General features: G+C 40.7%; 1 protein-coding gene across 6 annotated transcripts in view; it reads right to left on the reverse strand.

Annotated features, from left to right (window-relative positions):
- Positions 1 to 22,787, reverse strand: part of CUL2 (cullin 2) — a 102,671-nt gene that overhangs the window by 21,692 nt on the left and 58,192 nt on the right. For all 6 annotated transcript variants that reach the window (XM_045005276.1, XM_045005277.1, XM_045005278.1 and 3 more), the window contains 9 exons: positions 22,393 to 22,517; positions 20,830 to 20,937; positions 17,845 to 17,904; positions 17,350 to 17,478; positions 17,118 to 17,204; positions 16,383 to 16,535; positions 15,851 to 15,928; positions 2,605 to 2,671; positions 1,348 to 1,550 (listed from right to left, as the gene is read on the reverse strand). In XM_045005276.1, coding sequence (XP_044861211.1) covers positions 1,348 to 1,550; positions 2,605 to 2,671; positions 15,851 to 15,928; positions 16,383 to 16,535; positions 17,118 to 17,204; positions 17,350 to 17,478; positions 17,845 to 17,904; positions 20,830 to 20,937; positions 22,393 to 22,517 — 1,010 coding nt within the window. The remainder of the gene's footprint in view (positions 1 to 1,347; positions 1,551 to 2,604; positions 2,672 to 15,850; positions 15,929 to 16,382; positions 16,536 to 17,117; positions 17,205 to 17,349; positions 17,479 to 17,844; positions 17,905 to 20,829; positions 20,938 to 22,392; positions 22,518 to 22,787) is intronic.

The following is a 22,787-nucleotide window of genomic DNA, read 5'->3' on the forward strand; positions in this document are numbered from 1 at the left end:
TTTCTGCCCAGTTTCAAACCGGGGATGTTTCGCGTGTTAGGTGAACATGATAACCACTACACTATGGGGCTTCTCTTTTTTTGCCACAGACTTTGCCAAATGCACAGGAATGTTTTCTCTAGCTACAGAAGCTACCTAATACAATGTCTATATCTATGGCCTTCCTGCTCACAAAGCGGTCATGCCCCCGCCCAAGGCTGACACAGCACATCGTGCATGTGACACAGCAACCTGGCTCAGGCAGGATCACTAGTGAGGCATGATACTTTTGCCGTTAAGCAAACGCAGCAATTCTTTCCTGGCCTCTGCCACTGAATGCGTCCATGCATTACGCTGTGCCCTATCAGTGCGCAAGGACTGCATGAGCTCCGAAAACATGTCCTGTCGAGTGCGTTTTTTTCACCTTCTAATCTGCGATAACCTCAGGGACGGAGATGAAAGGGGGAGTGTAGAAACATTCTGGGGGGACCACATGGTCACCTGTGCTGCTGAGTTTGCCACGCTGGCCAAACAGGAAATTAAATTCAAAAGTTCTCGGGGCTTTTCTTGTGTACCTGGCTAGTGCATCTGAGTTCAAAATACTGTGGAGAGCGGTCAAAATGGAGCACTCTGGGATAGCTCCTGGAGGCCAATACTGTCAAATTGCATCCACACTACCCCAAATCAGACCCGGCGATGTTGATTTCAGTGCTAATCCCCTCGTCGGGGAGGAGTACAGAAATCGATTTTAAGAGCCCTTTAGGTTGACAAAAATGGCTTGGTCGTGTGGATGGGTGCAGGGTTAAATCAATCTAACGTTGCTAAATTCGACCTAAACTCGTAATATAGACCAGGGCTAAGACTTTAAGAGACCATACTGAACAAGTAGTTTGGTCCCAGCATCTGGTCAGTGCCTTTGCACTGTCTCCATCCCAGGCCACTACAACGCTTCTTTACTCCAAAATCAGCCTGGCTCTAGTGGAGCTATGCTTACTGAGTTTTCACTGATAGTTATTGCCTCTGAAGCCATAAAGGGAAGGTTTTGCACACAAAAGGGGCTCAGCAGAAAAGATAATACTGCCTCAGCTGTATTACCTTTTCAGCAGACCCTGCTGGCATACAGCCCAGTGTGAGGAATTTGGATAGCATGTCTGTTTGTCTATCTTCCCCACTGGTTATTCCATCCAGAGGTGGCTGCTCGTGCCTTCCCCACAGGGATCTGAGAACAGGCATAGGGGACAATAACATGGATCTAAGTGAAGGGCAAGCACTTTAAAAAAAACAAAAAACAACCAAACAAACATGAGAAGACAGAAACAAACCATGACTGGAAATGTTACACATTCTCTTTGTGACATTACAACATACCTTGTCTAAGTCATGGTTGATCATTTTGACATCAAGTAACGATTTGATGGTTTTTGTCAGTTCCTTCTCATTCATCTGTGTGCTATCCTGAAGCTCTTTATAACTGACAGTTTCACTGTTGTTGAAGGCAAGCAGTACTGCCATTTGGTATGTTGTGACCATGGCTACATAAGGTTTACACAAATAGTTCATTTTTACTTCACCTGTAGTAGTAGTAATAATAATAATAGTTTCATAAACTGGTATAAGAAGTTCACAATTGTGTTGCAAAATCATACAAGATTTGATTATTAAAAGCTGTATGTGCAGTCCTGGACACACAGGGAGAGGTGCCCCTCCATGGCCCAGCCCAGCCGGAGCTGCAGCGGCCAGGGAGAGGCGTCTCTCAGCTGGCCCTGAGCTGCTGCGGTGAGAGAGGGCTGGAGTGAGTCCTCTCTCCCCACTGCAACCCCGGGGCAGCCTGTAGCGCAACCCCCTCATTTCCCGCCCCACCCCAGAGCCATCACCCCCGCACCTCAATCCTCTGCCTCAGCCCTGAGCCCCCTCCCGGATCCCGAACCCCTCACTCACTCCCCCGCCGCACCTGAACCCTCTGCCCCAGCCCTGAGCCCCATCCCACACTCCAAACCCCTCGGCCCCACATCACTTCCATATTGGTGCACATAACAAAATTCATTCCGCACATGGACGTAAAAAATTAGAGAGAACACTGCTAATAAGAATTTTTTTTTTAAATGGCTTCCTCCTACTTGTGAATCACAGAGCTGAACCTCATGCAACAGGCAAAGGAAGCCAATTTATTACTAATTTTTTTTAAATGGTAGTTGGCAATTTAACTTAAACTGGTCTCACTTAAAACGTGTGTACTCATGTTAAGCTACAAGGCCACCCAAGTAGTATAGAGCACTTAGCTGGCTGAAGGTCAGCTCATTGGTTAATAACCCAGAAGTTCTCCCATGGTCTTTTAAAGCCTACAATGTACATCAAATTTTTTAAAACCAAATAATTGGCTGTAATTAATTATATGCATAAAATGGAGATTATAAAAGATTAATTAAGAAATGCTGCTTGAGATAAGGGCAAAACATATTAATATACCTATGAATGTGAAAAATGGCCAAATTATAAAAAAAACTTTGTTCCAAATTAGAAAGGAGCTTAGGTAAATGTAGAACAGAAAATTATTTATTGCCTGTTACGTGAAGCATGTGCTATTTTGTAAGTTTTCAATACACCAGAAATATGCATTTATTTTACCTGTACAAAGATAATGTAACCAAGTAAGCTTCCTCCCACTGAAGTGCTGACTGTAAAATAATTCAAACTGTAAAACAAAAGTCATCTTCAGTTAAATCACTTATAACTATTTATAGCCTTAATAATTCATTGTCACATTACTACTATAGTTAATAGAAAAGAAATACTAATTTAATATTCAGCATTTTGTACCTACACATTTAAAAATACTACACAGTATTTCTTCATATATTTACAAGGTGTAAGTTGAAAAATTTGAGCTTTTTAAGATGTCTTAGCCAAACATGTTTAAATCTACATATTATATTTTGAAACCTAAGACTTTAGAGACTGAATGTGTCAGAGATGACACTAAGAAATCAACATATGAATTAACAATCAATGCTATAGCTCAGTATTGTTCAAATATAAGTGCTGTCAATATTGATCCCAAAAGAATAATTGATAAAATTTGTATAACAATTATAATACTTACTATTATTATAGTATTAATTAGGGTATTAAAATTGCATTACTACTATTACTGTTGTTAGATTGTCACTTCTATCATCATATGCACAGTACAATTATATTTGTAACCTTTCCTTTGATGCAATCATAATTCTTTATACACTAATTTTGATCCACTGTTTCAATCAAATTAGAAAACCCACTTCATTTGTGTTTTGATATAATTTAGCTAGATCTAGATGTTTTGATGGATGTTGCTATTAAAGCGAATCATATATAATCATGACATATTATGACATGTACACATTATTTATGGTGCTGCACAAATATGGAAACAATCTAGATTAACATCTCTCAGAATAACTTGCATCAACAAAGAAACATAAAAGATAATTCAGGAAATGGACTATAACATCATGTACTAACCTGACTGCTTACTCATAATACACGATTCAATAAACTACATTGTTTTAAATTTCTCAGGTATGAAAATTTGAATAAACAAGGGATTTTCAACACTAATTAAGAGGTCTGGAAATGCAGATAATCAAGAAAGTTCCATAAAATTAATTTATTTTACATTAAATGTATTCTAATTTCAGAAATTTATTGTACACGACAAATATGTACCCATTTTTATGTTACCTATTTCCTCCACACATAATTATGTTAATAAATTAAAGGAAGTGTGTGCTTAAAGAAGAGTTATTGTTAGAAAGACCTCAAAAAGCAGCTTTTATTTAATTCCCCAACATCAGGGGTGATGACTTCTCAGAGCATACCCAACTGACAGCCAGAGATTACAAAAGAATAAAAGCTCAGAAGAACAATTATATTCTCTTAATGATTTCTTTGACGCTGTTTTGAGCTAGATCTAAAGAGATTTTGTATCTTCCTGAAGCAAGCACAATTAGTTGTAAGATCCTACTGACTAAATAAAATCGAAAGAAAAATGTACCATATTTTGATTAACACAACTCTAAATGTCACAATAAAGTCAGAAATACAAGTAAAAGCTGTAGCTAACATTTAATTCTGCACATCTGCAAGAAAAAAAAGAGGACGAAGTCTAGTAGCAACATGGCCATCAGATAATCCCCTCATTATTATTCACAACAGGGGTCCAACAAGCCACAGAGATCTACGACCCTTAAAAAGCAAACAATGTCCTTCAAAAGCATCAAAGGTGGATTGAATTTCCCTTTACTGTTGCATTGGCCAGCCTGTGTGGATCATTTTAGTAATGTTTCACTTTGCAAACAGTTAAAAAATAAATTTCAACATCACAATGAGAGTTAAACTAAGTCCCAAAATTAATTTTCAAAGCACAGGAATGCTACAATTTTCCATATGAGGCATTAAAAAGGAAGCGCAAGATATGAGCACAGTCTGAATTTCTGAATAATTCCGTAACATAACTGAAGCCTACATTCTCCTGAAGTAGGCACTTTTAAGAGTATTTGTATTACCGTAGGTTATTTGGACTAAATATGATTAACATGTTTAAGTTATTTAGAGAACCCTGTCAAATGTTTTTAAACATGTAATAAAAAAAGAATTGGTTCTAACTCTTTTTAAATAGATTACTTCTTAGTCCCCCCCCGTCCCGTCCCCCCCGGGAAAGCAAAAAAAACCACTTGGCAATCCAGTTTCCTCTCTCCTTCACTACTTACATTTTATATCATTACATTTGCTGCTATCCTGTTTTACTAGACATGTGCTTACTGTACATGAGCCAACAAAGGCATTATGTAAGCAGATTAGCTCTTATCAAAAGTAAGGGCCTCATTTCTTTCTAGTAGGCTGACAAATTGAGCAGGACTAACCATCAACAACTGCAGATAGTACAATCACACCCACTCCACCCCAGTTTTCAGAGGTGTCTCTGTGGAAGCAAGGTTAAAGTGCAAACAAATTTCACTACTATTTTGATGTTTATAGAGAGTAATATGATCTCAGACCTGCCACAACTGAGTTATCAAGATCTAATTGCCAAGATTATTAAAAACGAGTAGTTACTGCAGGTGCTTCAATTTCTGGATGCCCTCACTGAATTTTGAAGGTGTCTGATTTTCATGAAGTGCTGAACACTCACCACTTGTAAAATAGTCTCCTTTTTAAGGGACATCAAACTAGACACCCAAAACCTGAAGCACTTAAAATCATTGGTCTCTTGAAAAATCTTTGAAGAATATTCTTCAACACAGTAATAATCTTGTTCATTTCTTCCTCCTTTATGTTTTTACATACATTTTAGTGCTTGTGAAAGGTGTCACACTGAGAGCTCTGGAAACTGATTTTTGGTTCGACTATTTTAAGACATTTCAATATAAATTTTCTCATGCTCATATTACAAAGTCACACACAGAAAATATACACAATAAGACAAGAGGCCCAAGGGTACAAAGATGTTCATTTAGAAATGAACAAAATGAAGGTTTCCTCTTTTCCTTTTAAAAAAAGTCCTTAATAGTATCTTCCCTGTATTATGGGACAATTTTGTTCCTCACCTGTAAATTGGTCTTCACTTAGATAGATAGATAGATAGATAGATAGATAGATACACACACACACACAATTTGCCAATCCTGGCATTTCTGGGAAGTCTTGAGCATGGCTCTTGTAACTGAGGTGGCTCTCTAGAAGATTCTTGGAATCCAGTTCCCAGTCTAAATAGGCAGTGGTTACTTCATATTACCAGTAGATTCTTCTAAAGCTTAAGCATCCACATCTAAAAGTAATTTCCTATCAACAACAAACAGTAACTTTGAGAAGGGAATAAAGGATTGGTGGATTGTTATATATGAGAAAACCAATTTACAGGTAAGGAACAAATTGTCCCATTTCTCACACCATATGCAATCCACCAATCCTGGCACTGCTGGGCATTAGTAAATTGTAAAGAAGAGAATAAAGGGAGGGATCTAGGAAGGAAATGAAATATCTTGACTGATATGAAAAACTAAATTCACGGGGAGTACACATTCCAGAGCAGTTCACAGGACCTCTTTGTAAGGAATGGACGGCAGGAGAGGTTCCTTAACAGATTTATCTTCAAGTTCATTTCTCCTGTGGGCTAAAGGTAATTGTAACAAGAAAAGTTAGTTTGATGCTCTGGATAAAGTTAGCAGTTCCCCAAAAGTTCAAATAGAAGTTGCAACAAGGCTTGCAAAACTAGACTGAGTTTCCAACTGTGTATGGGAAAGTACAAAGGTAGTCCAATCCTTTAGATTGCATGAAGAAATCTAGAAATACAGGGGTGAGACTTCAGTAGATTTTCCCTTAGAGATCCTCCAAGCTCCTAGTGCCACCGTCTAAACCTGAAATTTTGCTGGAACCTTTCCTCAAAACCAGATAAACATACAGGCAGTCCCTTGACTGAGCCTTTGTTACAGCTGACGCCAGGCTTCAAATATGGATCAGATACATTGGTAAGTCTTAGTTCTAATATTTTATCTACTTTCAGGATACTGCCCAGCAAAAGTCCAGAAGTCTCAGCCTCTTGTTTCCCAGCTGAAAGGGACAAGAAGCTCAGGTTCGGGAGTTTGGTTGGTCTCCATGGTCAGGATGTTCTTTGGCTATGGGAAGAATTTAAGGAGGTTCCAGGGACTTCTCCTTGAGACAGGCCAACAAAAGACAATTTTGCCTTGGTCATTTTGGCCCAATCTGACTTCTCTGTCATTATTAAACATCGTTGCCAAGAGGAGAAATGTATAGGAGAACATGCTTGACAACTTTAAGGAGAAGATGTCTATTTTTCCATGTTGCCTTCTCCCAGTGCCTGAAGCAGTACACATTAGAACTGCTGTTATAAGATGCAAATAAAGTATATTTTTGGGAAGTTCCAGAGCTCTAAGATCTTGAAGAAAACCTGCCTGCCTGTTCATCAGTTAGTCCAGAGACACTCCCATACATAGTTCATCTTCCTTTAGGCCTACGTCAGAACCCTCATGAAGCACCTTTCTTCAGAAGCTGTCTGATAGTGAAGGTAATGGGTGTCTAGTTACAGCACTTCACAAGGACCATTCTGATTCCCAGTGAAAAACAAATTTCTTCAGGATAAACCTAGTGGCCCAGAATTCCAGGCAGCTGATACTGTATGGAACTTCCTTCTTGCACGTGGTACTTGAGGAAGCCCAGGTGACTAACCCAGCCCCTCTCAGCTTGCATTCATGAAGATCATGATTACGTCAGAAACAGGCTTCCCTCAGTGCAAGCTCTTGGGAGAAGAGTCCACCATCTGAGGAAATTAATTACTTCTGCTGGAATGGTGGTATGCAGGTATATGGTCTCTCCTTAGTAGTCCCATACCAAAACAAAGCCTGGAGAGGGGGAGAATTAAGGATGGGTTGATAGGATACCAGAATGCATAGAAGATCTAGAATCTAACAAATGGTTATGACCAGGTTGAACTGAACCCTTTAGTTTGTGGGACCTGTAATCTATGAGAACCATCACGCTGATGTGAATGTGAGGTTGAGTGCCTAGGAGGACCATGTCTCATAAAAGTAAGAGAGCTCTTATAGTGCACCATAAACCCATTGTCTGAAAGAAGAGAGAGCACTTGTCCATAAGTATGCTGGAAGAAAGGAGATCTCATAAGCAGGTTGTTCAAGCTATGGAAAACAAGAATTTTCCCCCCACACTGAAGTTGGCACCATTATCAACAGGATTTTTTTAGAAGATTTTTAGAGCTAAGAAAAGATCAAAGGACAGAACAATGTACTAATAATATAAGTCTATCAGTAACAAAACAAATGAATGTGGAATGAGCCATATAGACTGGAATAAGGAGGTAAACTTTAACGTATCCTGTGAGAGGCTGAAATGAATCTAGTCAGAAGAAGACAAGTTCAATGATGTAACCCTTTGACAATCTCAAAGCATTGGTCCTGATTTTCATCTAGGCCTGTAAAAAACAAAACAGTTACTGACCTTTTGTAACTGTTGTTCTTCAAGTTGTGTTGCACATGTCCATTGCAATGTAGGTGTGCGCACACCCTGACACAGTTACCACCAAGGAAAAAAAATTCTGGCATCTATTAGGTCAGCTCTAGCGCCCCCTGGAGCCGTGTGCTCATAACACCGGTACAAAGGGCCCTGCTGAGCCCACGCCCTTCAGTTGCTTTTTCCCCCAACCACTCCAAGACAGGAGATGGTGGGTGGGCCTTGGAATGAACACGTGCAACATATCTTGAAGAACAACAATTACAAAAGGTCAATAACTGTTTTCGAGTGCTTGCACATGTCCATTCCAGTGTAGATGACTCACAGGCAGGTGCACTGGAGGTGGGCTCGGAGCTTAAGGACAAGTAGACTGCAACACTGTGACACCAAAGTAGGCCTCATCTCTGGCTTCTTGAGTGATGGCATAGTTTGCTGAGAACGTGTGCACTGAGGACCAGGCCCCAGTCCTGCAGATATGCTGAATAGAAACTTGATCCAGGAAAGTAACTGAAGAGGCCCAAAGACCTTGTGGAAAGAGCGGTCGGGTTTGGCAGAGGGGGAGCCCCCACAAGGTCATAACATGCCTGGATACATGATGTGATCCGAGAGAAAATCCTCTCATCAGAGAGGGGAGTCCTTTCATTCTCTCTGCTACAGCTATGAAGAACTGCAGTGATCTGCGGAACAGTTTGGCCCTCTGAATATAAAATGCCAGAGCTTGTCTGACATCCAAGGAATGGAGATGTTCCTCCCTATCTGCATGCAGCTAAAGATAGAATACTGGTAGGAAAATTGGTTGGTTGCAGTGAAATTGAGAAAACACTTTCGGGAGGAACTTTGGATGCAGGCATAGCTTCACTTTATATTTGAAGAAAACTGTATACAGGGGGCCGAGCCCTCACCTCGGACCCCTGATCTCTGAAACTCTCCTGGCTGACGTAATGGCCACCAAAAAGGCCACCTTCCAAGCGAAGTGCAACAGTGAGCATGTTGCTACTGGCTCAAAGGGCAGGCTCGTCGGTTTTGACAAGACAAGGTCTAGGTCCCCGGCGGGGTGGGGGTGGGGGAGAATATCAGCTCCTTTATCTGAGGGAACACTCTCTCCATCCTTTTGAGAAAACGAATTACCATCTTGTGAAAGACAACTGACCTACTGTTGACCTTCAGATGAAAGGCTGAATTAGCTGCCATGTGGATCTTGATTGAAGAAAAAGCTAGGGCTTGCTGCTTCAAAAGTAGGAGATATTCCAGAACAAGTTACAGTGAGGACTGCACAGGTAGAACACCAGGCTTGGAAGACCAGATGGTGAATCATTTCCACTTTGCCAGGAATGTTGCCCTAGTGGAAGATTTTCTGCTGCCCAGTAGGACTTTACGAACCTGCTCTGAGCAAGCCTGGTCTTCAGGGTTCAGCCATGAAGTTTCCAGGCCATCAATGAAGAGAGCTGAGGTTCAGGTGGAGCAGCTGGCCATGGTCCTGTGTGATTAAGTCTGGGTGAAGTGGGAGCTGGATTGGAACTTTCACTGAAAGGTTTACGAGGGTTGTGAACCTCCATGCTATCTGGGCCATAAAGATGATTCGTGTTTAGTCCTGCTTGATCTTTGAAAGAACCTTGTGAATTAACACTGGGGGAGAGAGAGAGGGAAAGCATAAAACAGGTAAGTCGTCCATGCTAACAGGAAGGCATCTGTAAGAGACCCAGGGGCTGGGTCCTCTCAGAGAGCAGAACTACTGGCATTTCCTCTTGTCACGGGGTGCAAACATGTGTATATGGGAACTACCCCAATTTTGGAAGATGTCCATTGCAATATCCGGGAGAAGGGACCACTCATAGTTAGGGGAGAAGGACCTGCTGAGGCGATCTGGAGAGCTGGTTCTGTGCACCTGGTAGTGAGATGATCGGATGAGCCTGAAGGCAGCTTATCAAAATTGAGAAGGGGTTCTCCTGAAGCAGTGCCTTTGCCTGCAAAGAGTCAAGAACTACCCCGATGAACTCTATTCTTTCGATGGGGATAAAAACGGACTTGTGGTCATTTATTAATAGCCCCAAAGCCGGGAAGGTCGATTATACAAGATCGATGTCGGGCTCCCTCTGAGTTCTGGCCCGACCCTTGATCAGTCAATCGTCAAGATACGGGAAAATGTCAACTCTCCTTCTGAAAAAAGCCACTACTACTGCAATACACTTGGTGAAGACCCACAGGGAAGCTGATAGGCCAAATGGCAGAATCATGAATTGGTAATGGGTCTGGTTTACAACAAATCTTAGAAAGCTTCTGTGTCCTTGGAAAATTGATATGTGGAAGTATGTGTCTTTCAAATTGAGGGTGGTATAACAGTCCCCTGGATCCAGTGAAGGGATGATGGAGGCCAAGGAGACCATGCAGAACTTCAACTTCTTGAGATAGTAGTTGAGCTGTCACAGAGTTAGGATCAGTCTGAGACGCCTTCAGTCCACCCCAACCCGGCTTTTGGGATCAGGAAGTATCATAGAATCTCAGGGTTGGAAGGGACCTCAGGAGGTCATCTAGTCCAACCCCCCTGGTAGCGGGAATAGACCCCCTTTCCTCTTAGCTGATGCAGAACCTCTTCCACGGCCCCCATCCGAAGAAGGGATTGGACTTCTTGATCCAATAGTTGCACGTGAGAAGAGTCTCTGGAGAGGGGCGGGGAGGGTGGGAGGGAAGGTGGGGTTGACAAAAATCGGAAGGTATACCCAAATTCTTCTGTATTTAGGACCCAGAGGTCCAAGGTAATGTGGTTCCAGGCGCTCAGGAAATGGGACAGACTGTTGGGAAAAATAGAGGTAACTAGATCCTGAAGTGAAGGGTGCTTCAAAGGGACAGACTGCAATGTCATGAATGCCTTGTTCTTTCTCCTTCTCTGGAGGTGTCTGGACAGTTGAGAGAAGAAATGCCCAGACCGCTGGGGCCTATAATGCCTTCTAGATGCTGCAGGTGAATACAGGCCCAGGGATTTCAAAGTTTTCTTATAGTCGTAAGGGCTATAAAGCATCTGCAAATTAGCATCTGTTTGCTTCAAATGGAAGGTCCTGGAGCGTCTGCTGCACTTCCTTAGGAAACCCAGAAGATTGTAACCATGAGCTCCTGCGCACGGTGACAGCCGTGGCCATTGATCTGGCAGCAGAATCGGCGGTGTCCAAGGCTGCCTGCAGGGAGGCCTAGGCCACTGTCTTCTCTTCTTCTACAAGGGAAGAGAACTCTTGCCTGGCACCCTGGGGAACCCATGTCCTTAAATTTTTGCATTGCTTCCCACATGTTAAACATAGTGACCTAGCAAGGCTTGCTGGTTTGCTATGCAGAGCTGCACTCCCCCTGTGGAGCAGGCTTTCCTGCCAATAAGTCCAGCTTTTTGGGACTCTTTGCCTTAGGTGTGTGCCCTGCTTGACCTTGATGGTCCCTATCATTAGCAGCTACCACCACTAAGGACCCAGGGGAAAGGGGAGAGAATAGGAATTTGCAGCCCATAGCAGGCACAAAATATTTTTGCTCCACCCATTTAGCTGTTGGCGGGAGAGAGGTGGGGATCTGCCAGAGAGCCCTAACAGGTTCCATGATTGCCTCATTAAGGGGAAGAGGCACTCCGGAGGGGCCTGCCACTGCCAAAATGTCCAGAAGGCCATGTGTGGTCTCTGCCACCACCTCCGCCTGGATGCTCAAATTCAAGGCCACCTTCTTTAATAAGTCCTGGTGGGCCTTGCAGTCATCCTGGAGTGGGGATACCCTGGTAGCCACCAGCGCCTCATCTGGGGAAGAAGAAGAGGAGGCGGGTAAGGACTCTGCTCTTTCCTCTGTGTCAGCAGTGACCTGAGGGACACGCTCCAGCAGCTTGGTACCGGGCTCAGTACTGGGCTCAACAGCAGAGTCCAGGTCTGGTGTCTTGCAGCACGGAATCAGAGGCACCCTATCCTCTAAGGTTACCGAATAAGAATGCCTTGAGATGGTGCCCTGGCCTGGCAGAAATCCCCATAGGTTCCAAAAAGGCTACTGCATCGGTGCCTGTCCCCATCATCCACGTGTTCAGTGGCACCACTGCACTAGATGTCCCAGTAGCACGGGCGGTCCCAGCAGTGGGAAAAATAGGACCTCAGCTCCGACCCTGATGAAGAAGATGAGGGGACCATGGAAGTGCCGATCCTCCCAGTGCCAGTGAGCAGTTCTGTGGGGACACCTTGGGTGAGGCAATTAGAGGGGGTTTACCCCTGGAGAGTGGTCTCAGTGCCATTTGGAGGCTGGGGGAGGGCTCTTTGCCACTCGACAACACTGAGTCTTGGATGTCAGGGGATTCTGGTACCGGCACCATGAGTAAGTCCCTAGCTGCCGCATACGCCTCCAGAGTGGACAGTACAGCAAACTGTCTGGTACGCTGTCTGCTGGAGGTGCATCCTGCTGGAGGTGCATCCCTCGACAGGGTATGTGGAGCCGGAGTCTGTGCCAGTGCTGATGGTGGGGGCTGCAGCAGTGCCAGAGAGGGAGATCGGCATGACATGAGTCTCACACTATTCCTGTCCCCTTGCCTGCTTCCTTTCGGTATCAGGGAGCAACTTTTGTCTCAGTGCTTGTGGTGCCTCTTCTTGGGCAAGGAGGAACAGTGCCGAGAGACTATATTGGCGGGAGACGCGCTCCACACCAACGCAGAGGTACTTGGTGCAGAGTCTGATTGTGGCTCAGATGCTGGCCTCAGGGCTGCCTTCATCAGGAGGACCTTCAGTCTCGCTGCCTGGTCTTTCTGGGAGCAGGGCTTGAACTCCCTGCAGATCTGACAGCAATCCTTCCTGTGAGCTTCCCCTAAATACTTTAGGCAACTTGAGTGCAGGTCGTTCAATGGCATCAACCTGCTACAGGAAGAGCAGGGCTTAAAGCCTAGTGACCAAGGGAGGCATACCTTGCCACCGGGAAGTGGACAAGCCTCTTAAAATAAGTCTAGAGGTGTTTGGTTACAAAAGATTACTAAAATTACTTTCAAACTAACTAGCTAATATAACTATATATACACATGCAACAAATGAGAGGAAACCACTAGAAAAGATTGCCAAAGAAACGAGGGAAGTTCCAGCAACCGTTAAGGGTGGTAAGAAGGAACTGAAGGGCGTGAGCTCAGCAAGGCCCCTCATACCTGGTGCTATTAGCACACAGTACCAGGGGGTGCTAGAGCCAACTTGACAAATACCACTAAGAGAAAAATATTCCAGCAACTGTGCTCAGAGCACACAAACCCCTACATTGGAATGGACACGTGCAAGCACTCGAAGAACATAGATTTAGTCTCTCCTTGATGGACAGAAGTGGGGTGTGGGCCAACCACTCTTCATTGTTGCTTGACAGAAGCATGGGGTTTGAAAGCCTGCACTTCTGGAAAGAGCATCTAGAATAGTAACCTCTGGGTCTGCTCTGAAAAGAGAGAAAAGATACTTTGAGTGAAAGGCAGAGTATCCGTACTGTCTAAATATGGTTCTTGGATTTTTTCCTTGTTCACCCAAGGAAACTCAAGCTCATTCAGCTCTGAGGATTCCTCAGTAGTGATGTCTAGGATCTCCTCCAAAGAACATACCACCTGTGAAGTGAGCCTGAATCATGGTCAATTGAAATATTGTTTATATGCGGAGCACAGCACAGAACTCAAATAGCATATATCATCACAGAGACCTTTAACAAACATTTTACCTTCCCAGTATGGTTTCTACATTTTACTGAAGGCTTTTAGGTAAGACAGTGAGGCTCTAGAAGTAACCAGACAGATCAAAGCCACAATATGGGCTGTAGAACAGGAATCTTAATTCCTTGAAAACGGATTCAAGCTTTCAATATCAAAGTTCTCGAGGGGTGGACAGCATGATTTAGGTAGCTTCCCTATTGGCTTTATTTTCAGAGGCCCAGGGAAACAGAGAAAAAAGAAAATCTGGAGAGCTTCTATTTTCAAGCCTTTAATGACAAGCCACCAACTAAGGTAAGGTGCTCAGTTCAGACTAACGTACTGTCCTATCTGAATCTAAGTCACAAAAGCTTACAACCCTCTGAGGTTTTAGTCTTTTCCCCCTAGACATTTTTGCCTTTGAATCTCTGGAGAAGTGTGGTGCGTACTAAAGGAGAAGGCCCTTGAAAACCCAGAGGAACAGTGTCCAGAAATTAAAAAGAATTCTGGCAGGACCTTACACTGGAGAGTCCTGGAAAATAGAGAGAAACATTGCCTTTGCCCAAAAACATAACTAAGGTAGCTAGTAATTCATATATCCAATTCCTGTCAGTGTACTATCTGAGGAACATGGGGACTCAAGAACCTGGAGCACAATAAAAATTCTTGGGAAGAGGAAAAGAAAGGCAATGCTAAAAGGGAGTAGACAGAAGCCCAAGGCAATGAATAAGGGATCAGTCGATTATTTTAAAAGAGAATCAAAAAGGAAGGAATTCCAGAAGTGTAGGGACTACTTGACTCCTCCTTAGTCTTGCCCTCACTGGACATCTTTGGAATCATTGCTGAGTGGGGGCGTTGCTAGTTTAGCAAGCTGAGGCATAGCTGTTGACAGCATAGAAAAAAAGGAGCATAATGTGTGTGCAAGTGGTGAAGGAGTAGACTGGCAAAGCTGCTTTCATTGGCTAACAAACAGTGGAGACCTTTTGTGGGTGGATATGTCTGTTGGTGGATCTTAAGGCCAGTGAGGAAAGAAAGACACCAAAGGAAGAGCATAAAAATGTTCCCATTTAATAACAGTAGTAAAGGGGGCCTCCTAATAGGTCTGACGGAGAAAGCTGCTGCAGAAGCCGTGCAACTAGGAGCATGTTGAGGAGCCACCTTCTAATAAAAGGCTGTATATTCACCTCCAAGAATCTTCTAGAGAACTGCATCAGTGATAACAGCCATGGGGTGGGACTTCCCAGCAGTGCCAGGATTCGTGGAATGAGTGTATGAGAATATTTTCTTGTTTGATGTACTACAAGATTTAATATTGCTTAATACACTAAAGTTGAAATTGGAATATTTCATTAAAACACTTTAAACACTTTTATTGAGTAGCAAAAAGACACTTTACAGCAAATATAGATGTTTTCCATTAGACATCAATTTAAGATTATATCCTGAAAGTGTACGTGTACACTTTTATAGAATTCAGTACATCTGGTAACATCAAAATATTTTTCATTTCTATATGCTTTCTTTCCAATGCGCTTCACAACCTACATACATGTTGACAGAGGTCAACGTAGATATTTTGTATATTTTAAATATATACAGGGTACGTGTAAATATAATTTAGAATACAAGAATGTAATAAAAACACAGAGCCTCTGAAATGGTGCGACTTCTAGGATGGAGGACAAAAAGCAATCATACAGCATTCTGAATGCCAATAGGGGTGGATGGATATTTTTGGACAAAGGCAAGGAGCACAGGGCAAACCCATACTGTTCTGAAAAGTGAAAGAAGAGCTTTCATGCAGAACAGTCAGAATCTTGGTTTTCAAGGGCTCCTCTGAATCACAGGACAAGATACTTATGTGTGCTGTTAAGATTTTACATTAGAAAAGATCATCTTTTCCCCCTGAATATAAGAAATCAGCATTTGAGCTCAGAGGCATGTACCTATAAATTTCAATTATTTGAAGAGCTAGAGAGGCACAGCTAAAATTTGAAAACTCGGAATTTCAAAAGATCAGAATTCCATCTGGGGAACCCATTCACATTTCAGATAACTGGAGCTTGGATAACTGTGGTTTACGTATACACCTGACAGACACAGTGGCCTCACAATAACAATTATCAGCTTTTTGTTTGAGATTCTAATGAAGTATTATTAATTTTGCTACAAATTTGCAAGGAACTACTAACCTACCATCTGTACACTTTTTTCCAGTTCCTGAGGAATTGCAAATGTTGATGAAGGAGCCTGAGTTAGAGGCCATGCACCAGCCTGAGGGGGTGGGGGGGGAAGGAGAGAAAAAAATTAGCATTCCAACATGTTAAAATGAGCTTCAAGGAGCATATACACTAAACAAAATCTTCCTCTTAAGAACTGGTCCTATAGTTCAAGTCAAGTTATAAGACATACGAGCTAGAAAAGGAGTTGTATGACTCACTAAAATGCATACTGTTGTGAGGCCTTTGCTCTAGGTAAGAAAACGGTTAAGGCCTTTGTTTCCATCTTACCATTATGCAGTGTAGAGGGTAGACTATCTTTCAAAAAAGCTAGGAATAATAGCCTGTTTTATATCATCAGGATTGTTAAACAGTGATATCAAATTTATAAGTTGTCAATTTCAGTCTGAGAAATATTCATATTAGTTAGATTTTAGAAAATTGTTTATTTGTTATGGAAAAACAAGAATAGCAATACAACTGAATAGCAATAATTTATTCATTAGTACCTGTAAAACATATATCTGAAAACTAATTCCCAAATCTATAATGGCATCCTGGTTTTTGATAAAGTTGTTGAATTTATTGTTGAGATCAGCGCTAACGCTCATGTCTGTATACATTCGATGGAGCTTGCTGGTAAACTCATAACCACAGGCTTGCTGTAATGAAACATTTAAATACATTTCATAGGTAAGGTAATTCTTAATATATTAGGCACATTTATTTTAAAAAATTAAATTATGAATACATCCACAAAACAGTACTGATTTACAGATTTCTATATTGCTAATGCCCTGTCATCTATAGTCAATATTGCCTTCATATGTAAAATTATATAACCTGTCTTAAGAGGGTTGCTTTTCTACACAACTGATTTCTAAAAATTGTCCATGCCCAACGCTAACTTACAAAACTGAAAATTTCGAACTGACTGCCTTAGTTTTGCTCACTGACTGGTACTACTATTATGGAAATATGGGTCAAGTGGCACATTTTATACAACTACCCAAAATAATGAACTACTTATAATATTTGGAGTTTTCTGGGTAATGGGTTTTTTGCGTATCTATACGTAAATTCAGAACAGATGACGTTGCAATTTTTCATATCACCTAACTGGCAACAGCAGCTACCAATTGCTAAATTAATTTTGGCACCCTCTACTGACCCCTCTTAAATGAGACACGCTTCAACAGTTATTACTGCTATTTATTTTATTTTGAAAGAATAGTTCATATTACCTTTAGTTTATTAATCATGGCTTCTTCAGAGTCCATAGACATAGATAAACCATGAATTAATCGTTTTGCCAACATTCTGGCATAGAACTGTATGAAACAAAACAAAGTAAGCAAAATATTTTCTCAGCTGAGAGGATTTTTTAAAAAAAGAATGTGAACACAAACATCCAATGTAAAGCTGTTTAGATAAATTACATTTCTGGTTTAACATTTACTAAAAATTGGAGGTTACCTTCTGGAAAACATCTTTGTCATCAATGTATTTGAAAACAGTAATGAAACTTGTAAGTTTATCTTCTACTTCATTCTCTGTCATTCCTTTGGCTGATTTCTTCAGCAAGTTGTCACAATACTTGGCCAGCTCAAGTAAAAAAACAAAAAGCAAAACAAAATCTACTTGTCAAGCTAGAGAACAACATCGTTTGAAAGCACTTGCAACTACTAAATATGGGTTAAAACGCGACTGACAGAGCTCAGATTACAAATGACACAAACCAGAGACAATGGGCCATATTTTGAAACAAAGGTATGTAAAATTGTGTGCTCAGAACATGCACATTTTGTGTGGGTTAAATAGGTTAAATGCCTATTTTTTAAAAAGATTTTTGAAGACAATTCAGTAAGTGAAAATTATTTTAATTTGGTGACCACAATGTGTTAATAATGTCTGGTTTGGGTTTTTGTTTTAAACTATTACGAATATTACAGCACAATATTTGTTACTTACCAGCTCAGGCGCTTTGCAGATCGACTTGGGTTCCCTATAGTTTACTACTGATGTTAGAGCCTATGTAGAAATACACAATAAAGACAAATTTTAAGAAATACTTTAACTTTTGCTTTGGTGATTTACAGGGAGGTATGAAGACATTGCAAGTTCTTCAGGGCAAAGACTATCCTAACAAAAGACAAACATAGAACAGAAGAATGGACAAGAAGAGGGAGATAATGATTGACACACATAATGTGAAAGAGTATACGATGAGCAAATCGTAAGCGGTGATATTTATTAGCAAGACTGTGGAAGGACCAAAGGGGAGGAGAAAATCACACAGGTGAGCAAGTCAGCTATGGAAAGCAAAAGCAGCAAAGACTCCTGTGGCACCTTATAGACTAACAGACGTATTGGAGCATGAGCTTTCGTGGGTGAATACCCACTTCGTCGGATGCATGTAGTGGAAATTTCCAGGGGCAGGTATATATATGCAAGCAAGAAGCAGGCTAGAGATAATGAGGTTAGTTCAATCAGGGAGGATGAGGCCCTCTTCTAGCACTTGAGATGTGAAAACCAAGGGAGGAGAAACTGCTTTTGTAGTTGGTTAGCCATTCACAGTCTTTGTTTAATCCTGAGCTGATGGTGTCAAATTTGCAGATGAACTGAAGCTCAGCAGTTTCTCTTTGAAGTCTGGTCCTGAAGTTTTTTTGCTGCAGTATGGCTACCTTTAAATCTGCTATTGTGTGTCAAGGGAGATTGAAGTGTTCTCCTACAGGTTTTTGTATATGGCCATTCCTAATATCAGATTTGTGTCCATTTATCCTTTTCCGTAGGGACTGTCCAGTTTGGCCAATGTACATAGCAGAGGGGCATTGCTGGCATATGATGGCGTATATTACATTGGTGGACATGCAGGTGAATGAACCAGTGATGGTGTGGCTGATCTGGTATAGGAAAGCAAGGTCACAGAATTGTTTTGATTAGGAATGCAAAGGAGGAGAAAGGATGCAAGGTGAAGAGGAAGAAAGATGTTCCAAAAGTAGAGAGCAGGATGAACAAACATGAGCGTGAGAGAACACAAAGGGTGCAATAAGATGAGAAATCAGAACAGTGCATAATTTGGCCTGGGAGTACACAGTGGGGAGTGAAAAGAGAGAGCAAATTAGATACAAGAAGCAGCGGCAAAGCCTTAAGTCAGGAGCGTATATTTGAACTTCAGGGAGACACCGTAGACTGTAAAAGTATCTCAGCATCTAAAGGACTATGGGGAGAAGCGGGAGAGGCAGATCTTTGAAACGTTATGGTACAGATGAGATCTGGAGAGAGTCTGAATGTGAGGGAGAAGAAAAGGGAATTAATGATAACTCAGAATCAGGGCATAAGTGATGAGAAGAGTAACGGAGTTGTCAACATTAGTATTCTGAAGAGCGGTTCATATTTAAGTCTTACTGAAATAATTGCAACACAACTTGAGTATATGCAAAACCAAAAAATACCATACACCAGTTCCTGTGAACTACATATACATTCAAGGATTTTTGGGTCACAAGTTATTTTCCAAAGAAATCAAGCAGAAGGGCTTCACTGAAGCTCTCTACTCTTGTGTTTTTAGTGTTTTCCAGGAGTTTGAAGTCCCCCCGCACCATAGGCTCCACATTGCTGAATCACATGATGTCTTTGGAGGAAAGGGGTTACAGAGGCCTTCTCTGGAAGGAACCTTGTCTACACTCTGTATATGTAGATATGGGATTTTAAGCTTCAAAATTCAACAAACATTTAATTGACATATGATATAGGCAATATTTATCGCCACAGATAACCATTAACTTTCTATATTACATTATGAAGCTTAAAGCCAAAACTCATCTGTACAGGAATATGGTCAAACCTAGAACTCCTCTGTACAGTGCAGCATGTGGTTCAGCAACATCCTGATACATGGCTACAAATTCCTGAAAAGCCCTGTATTAACAAAATATATGATGTGACAAAAATGGACATAACTCCTAGAAGCTCAAAATACACCCCCAAAATAGAAAAAGTGATATTGCAAATATACAATATTTATCCTAATCTATATCTTTATCCCTAAAAAAAAAATCTAAGACATAAGGTGTCCAGAGTTTGGTGACAGGAGAGAAGAAAATTTTAATAGTTAAAATATTGTACATGTGAAAATTATAATCCTGGTCCAACAAATTAACAACTGGTGGAAGGCATTAGATACTATTCATCTTTTCTTGAGGAAACCAGACACCTGATCTTGAGAGAGCCTAGTCATGCTATTTGAAAATAAACTACTACTATTATAATCTAACTTGCATTATATTTATAGGGTGCCAATTGTAGTACCTAGGAACAAATGCCTTAACTGGCTATACATTTTACAAAACAGTTATATGAACCTCATCTCCCAAAACATTTACTTGATTCTAAATAGAGTTCGGTCCTCAAAATGGTAAGTAATCAGAACAGGGCAATTACCCATGTTGAGCAATTAAACAGTTTCGACACAACTCTGTATGATCAAGTAATTTCCAACAATAAGATAAAAAATTAATATTTATTTAACATACCTGGCAACTTCAGTGATCAGAGTCTAATTTATTGTTGCCAAGAAAATAAAAGGTAGTTTTGATGTTGTTTAAAAGTAGACAATATACATATTTTATTTTCATATTAGTTGGAGATAAGGGATCCATTTTCATTTCAAGATCTTCAATAGCTCTTTTGATGACAAAGATGTCCATCCTTTTAGGTTGAATTTGAATACCAATGGTTGGAAAAAACTTGACTGTTTCCTTTGTACACAGGATCTATTTTTGTGAGTACTAAATTACTTAGTTTTTTTCCCCTTTGCTTTAAAACAAGAGAACTCCATGAGAGTTCCCTCCAGAGTATTGTTTTATTGCTGAACAACGAACTCTACTACGCTCTGGGTAAAAAAAAGGATTACGTATTCTGGAGTGCAGTGTTTAGTATATTGTGAAAAATTACCTTGTCAAGGGCACTCATAAAGTGCTGGTCACCATTCAAAACGGTGTTGATAAGTTGAACAAATTTACTATGTACTTCCAAAACAGACTCCACAAACTGAGTTGGCATCTAAAAATATACAATACAGAAAACAGGTTTATTGAAAAATTCAATAGCTATACAAAAATGTAAAAAATTAATATAAATAGATTGTCATGGTTATTCTGGAGGAAAATTATCACCAAAAGTCAGTCACTAACAAGTAACTGATTCTCTAAGACAGTTTCTCCTGCATATTCACACTAGTAGGATGCAGCCACGGCACTGTGGAGTTTTGGGAATTGCCTGGAGACATAAGCACCAAAACATGGCATGAAATGCGGCACCAAACTTTCAGAATTAAGATTATAAGTGTACGTCAACCCCAGGCCTCTCTTCTAAATCAGGGGTTCCCAAACTGTGGTACACATACCAATGCCAGTTTGTGAGCTTGATATTCCATCCGTTCACAACAATTTTTTTAAGAAAGTTATGTTTGACCCTAAAAAGTTTAGGAGCAGCTGCTCTAAATCCTAAAATCTTTGGGCAGTACTCTGACGAAGAGTATATGTGAACATGCAAATGCAATGTTTGAGAAACCACAGTCATTAAAATAAGTCAACTTTTTTCTTCAAGGTAGCATGTGCATATTGACACTTGAGAGAGTCTAAATAACAGTACCACCTTCTCGAAAAGTGGGCTGAGAGTTCTAATTAATAAAAAGGATGACAGGAACTGCCCTCCTAAAGCGAACATCAGATCTAGATGCCAAGTTGAAACTAGTGCTGTATAAACGTGTGAACAGAACTGCAGGTGGAAGCCCTGCTTTTCTACAACAGCAGTGCCACAAGCACATTCCACATGTGGATATAAAAAGCGAGTACTTAAAAAAAAATGAACTAATAAAATCAGGTTTAACAAAAACATTTTAGCAGAACAACTAAATAGTCAAAGTACTTTCAGAAATTCTGATGCAAGTGGGGGGCTATGCAGCTGTACAGCTGCTACTATAGAGCAACTAAGTGAAAAAGACTTTCCTGGTACTAGCACAGGATGCCCATACTTACAAATAAATAACATTTAATCAAACCAAGTGATATTTTTGTTTCCTAATGAACCAAAACAGCCCATTGGCAACTGTCTGGGAACAAAATTTAGCAGAACAAGAGCACCTTTTAACAGCAGACGACCATTTGCCATGACGACTTTACACAATTATTAAAAAAAAAACTGATCAAGTTGATCCAGCAAGAAGAAATTAAAAAACCTGAATCAATGCATTACACAACTGAGAGCTGATCAAAACTGCAATTTGTGCACAAAGTTCCAAATCTATTTAACATAAACAAGATTTAAAAAATAACAATGGTTAATAGGGTGTTTTAAAAAACATTGTATCGTATCGGTTACAACATGATACCAGTGTTTCTGTTCAATGCTACCACTCGTCTGTAGGCAATAAACTAAATCAGCCTAGGGAAGAAAACAAAGATTTCATCAGGAATGTAATAAGATAGGTTAACTCAGCTGCCACAGGAAACTTACATTTTCCTGAGAAAGATTGCTGGTTGCTCTAAGGCCCTCATCATGGATATGGTTTTGTAGTTCCTGAATCATATGAGGTAAACCACTTGACACAGCACGAAGCAGTGTGTACATATTTGCCATGTCTGCAATAAAGACATACTTTTTACACAGTATATTTCAAAAATCCACTATTCTAAACTAACATTTACATAGCACCATAAATCTGCATGGATCTTTACCAAAATTAAAATTAAACTGTCCTTTTCCTTGAAAAATCTTATGAAATAAATAATCTAAATATTGAACTAAAGATAAAGTGAAAAGCAGGAAAAGGAAGGATGAAGGTTGAAACATATATCAATTTTCACCTGGTAACTGGTGGAGTTACAACCAATCTGCACTTCACATATTCC

The sequence above is a fragment of the Mauremys mutica genome, chromosome 2 (assembly GCF_020497125.1).
Source record: "Mauremys mutica isolate MM-2020 ecotype Southern chromosome 2, ASM2049712v1, whole genome shotgun sequence".
In the NCBI taxonomy this organism is placed as follows: Eukaryota; Metazoa; Chordata; order Testudines; family Geoemydidae; genus Mauremys; species Mauremys mutica.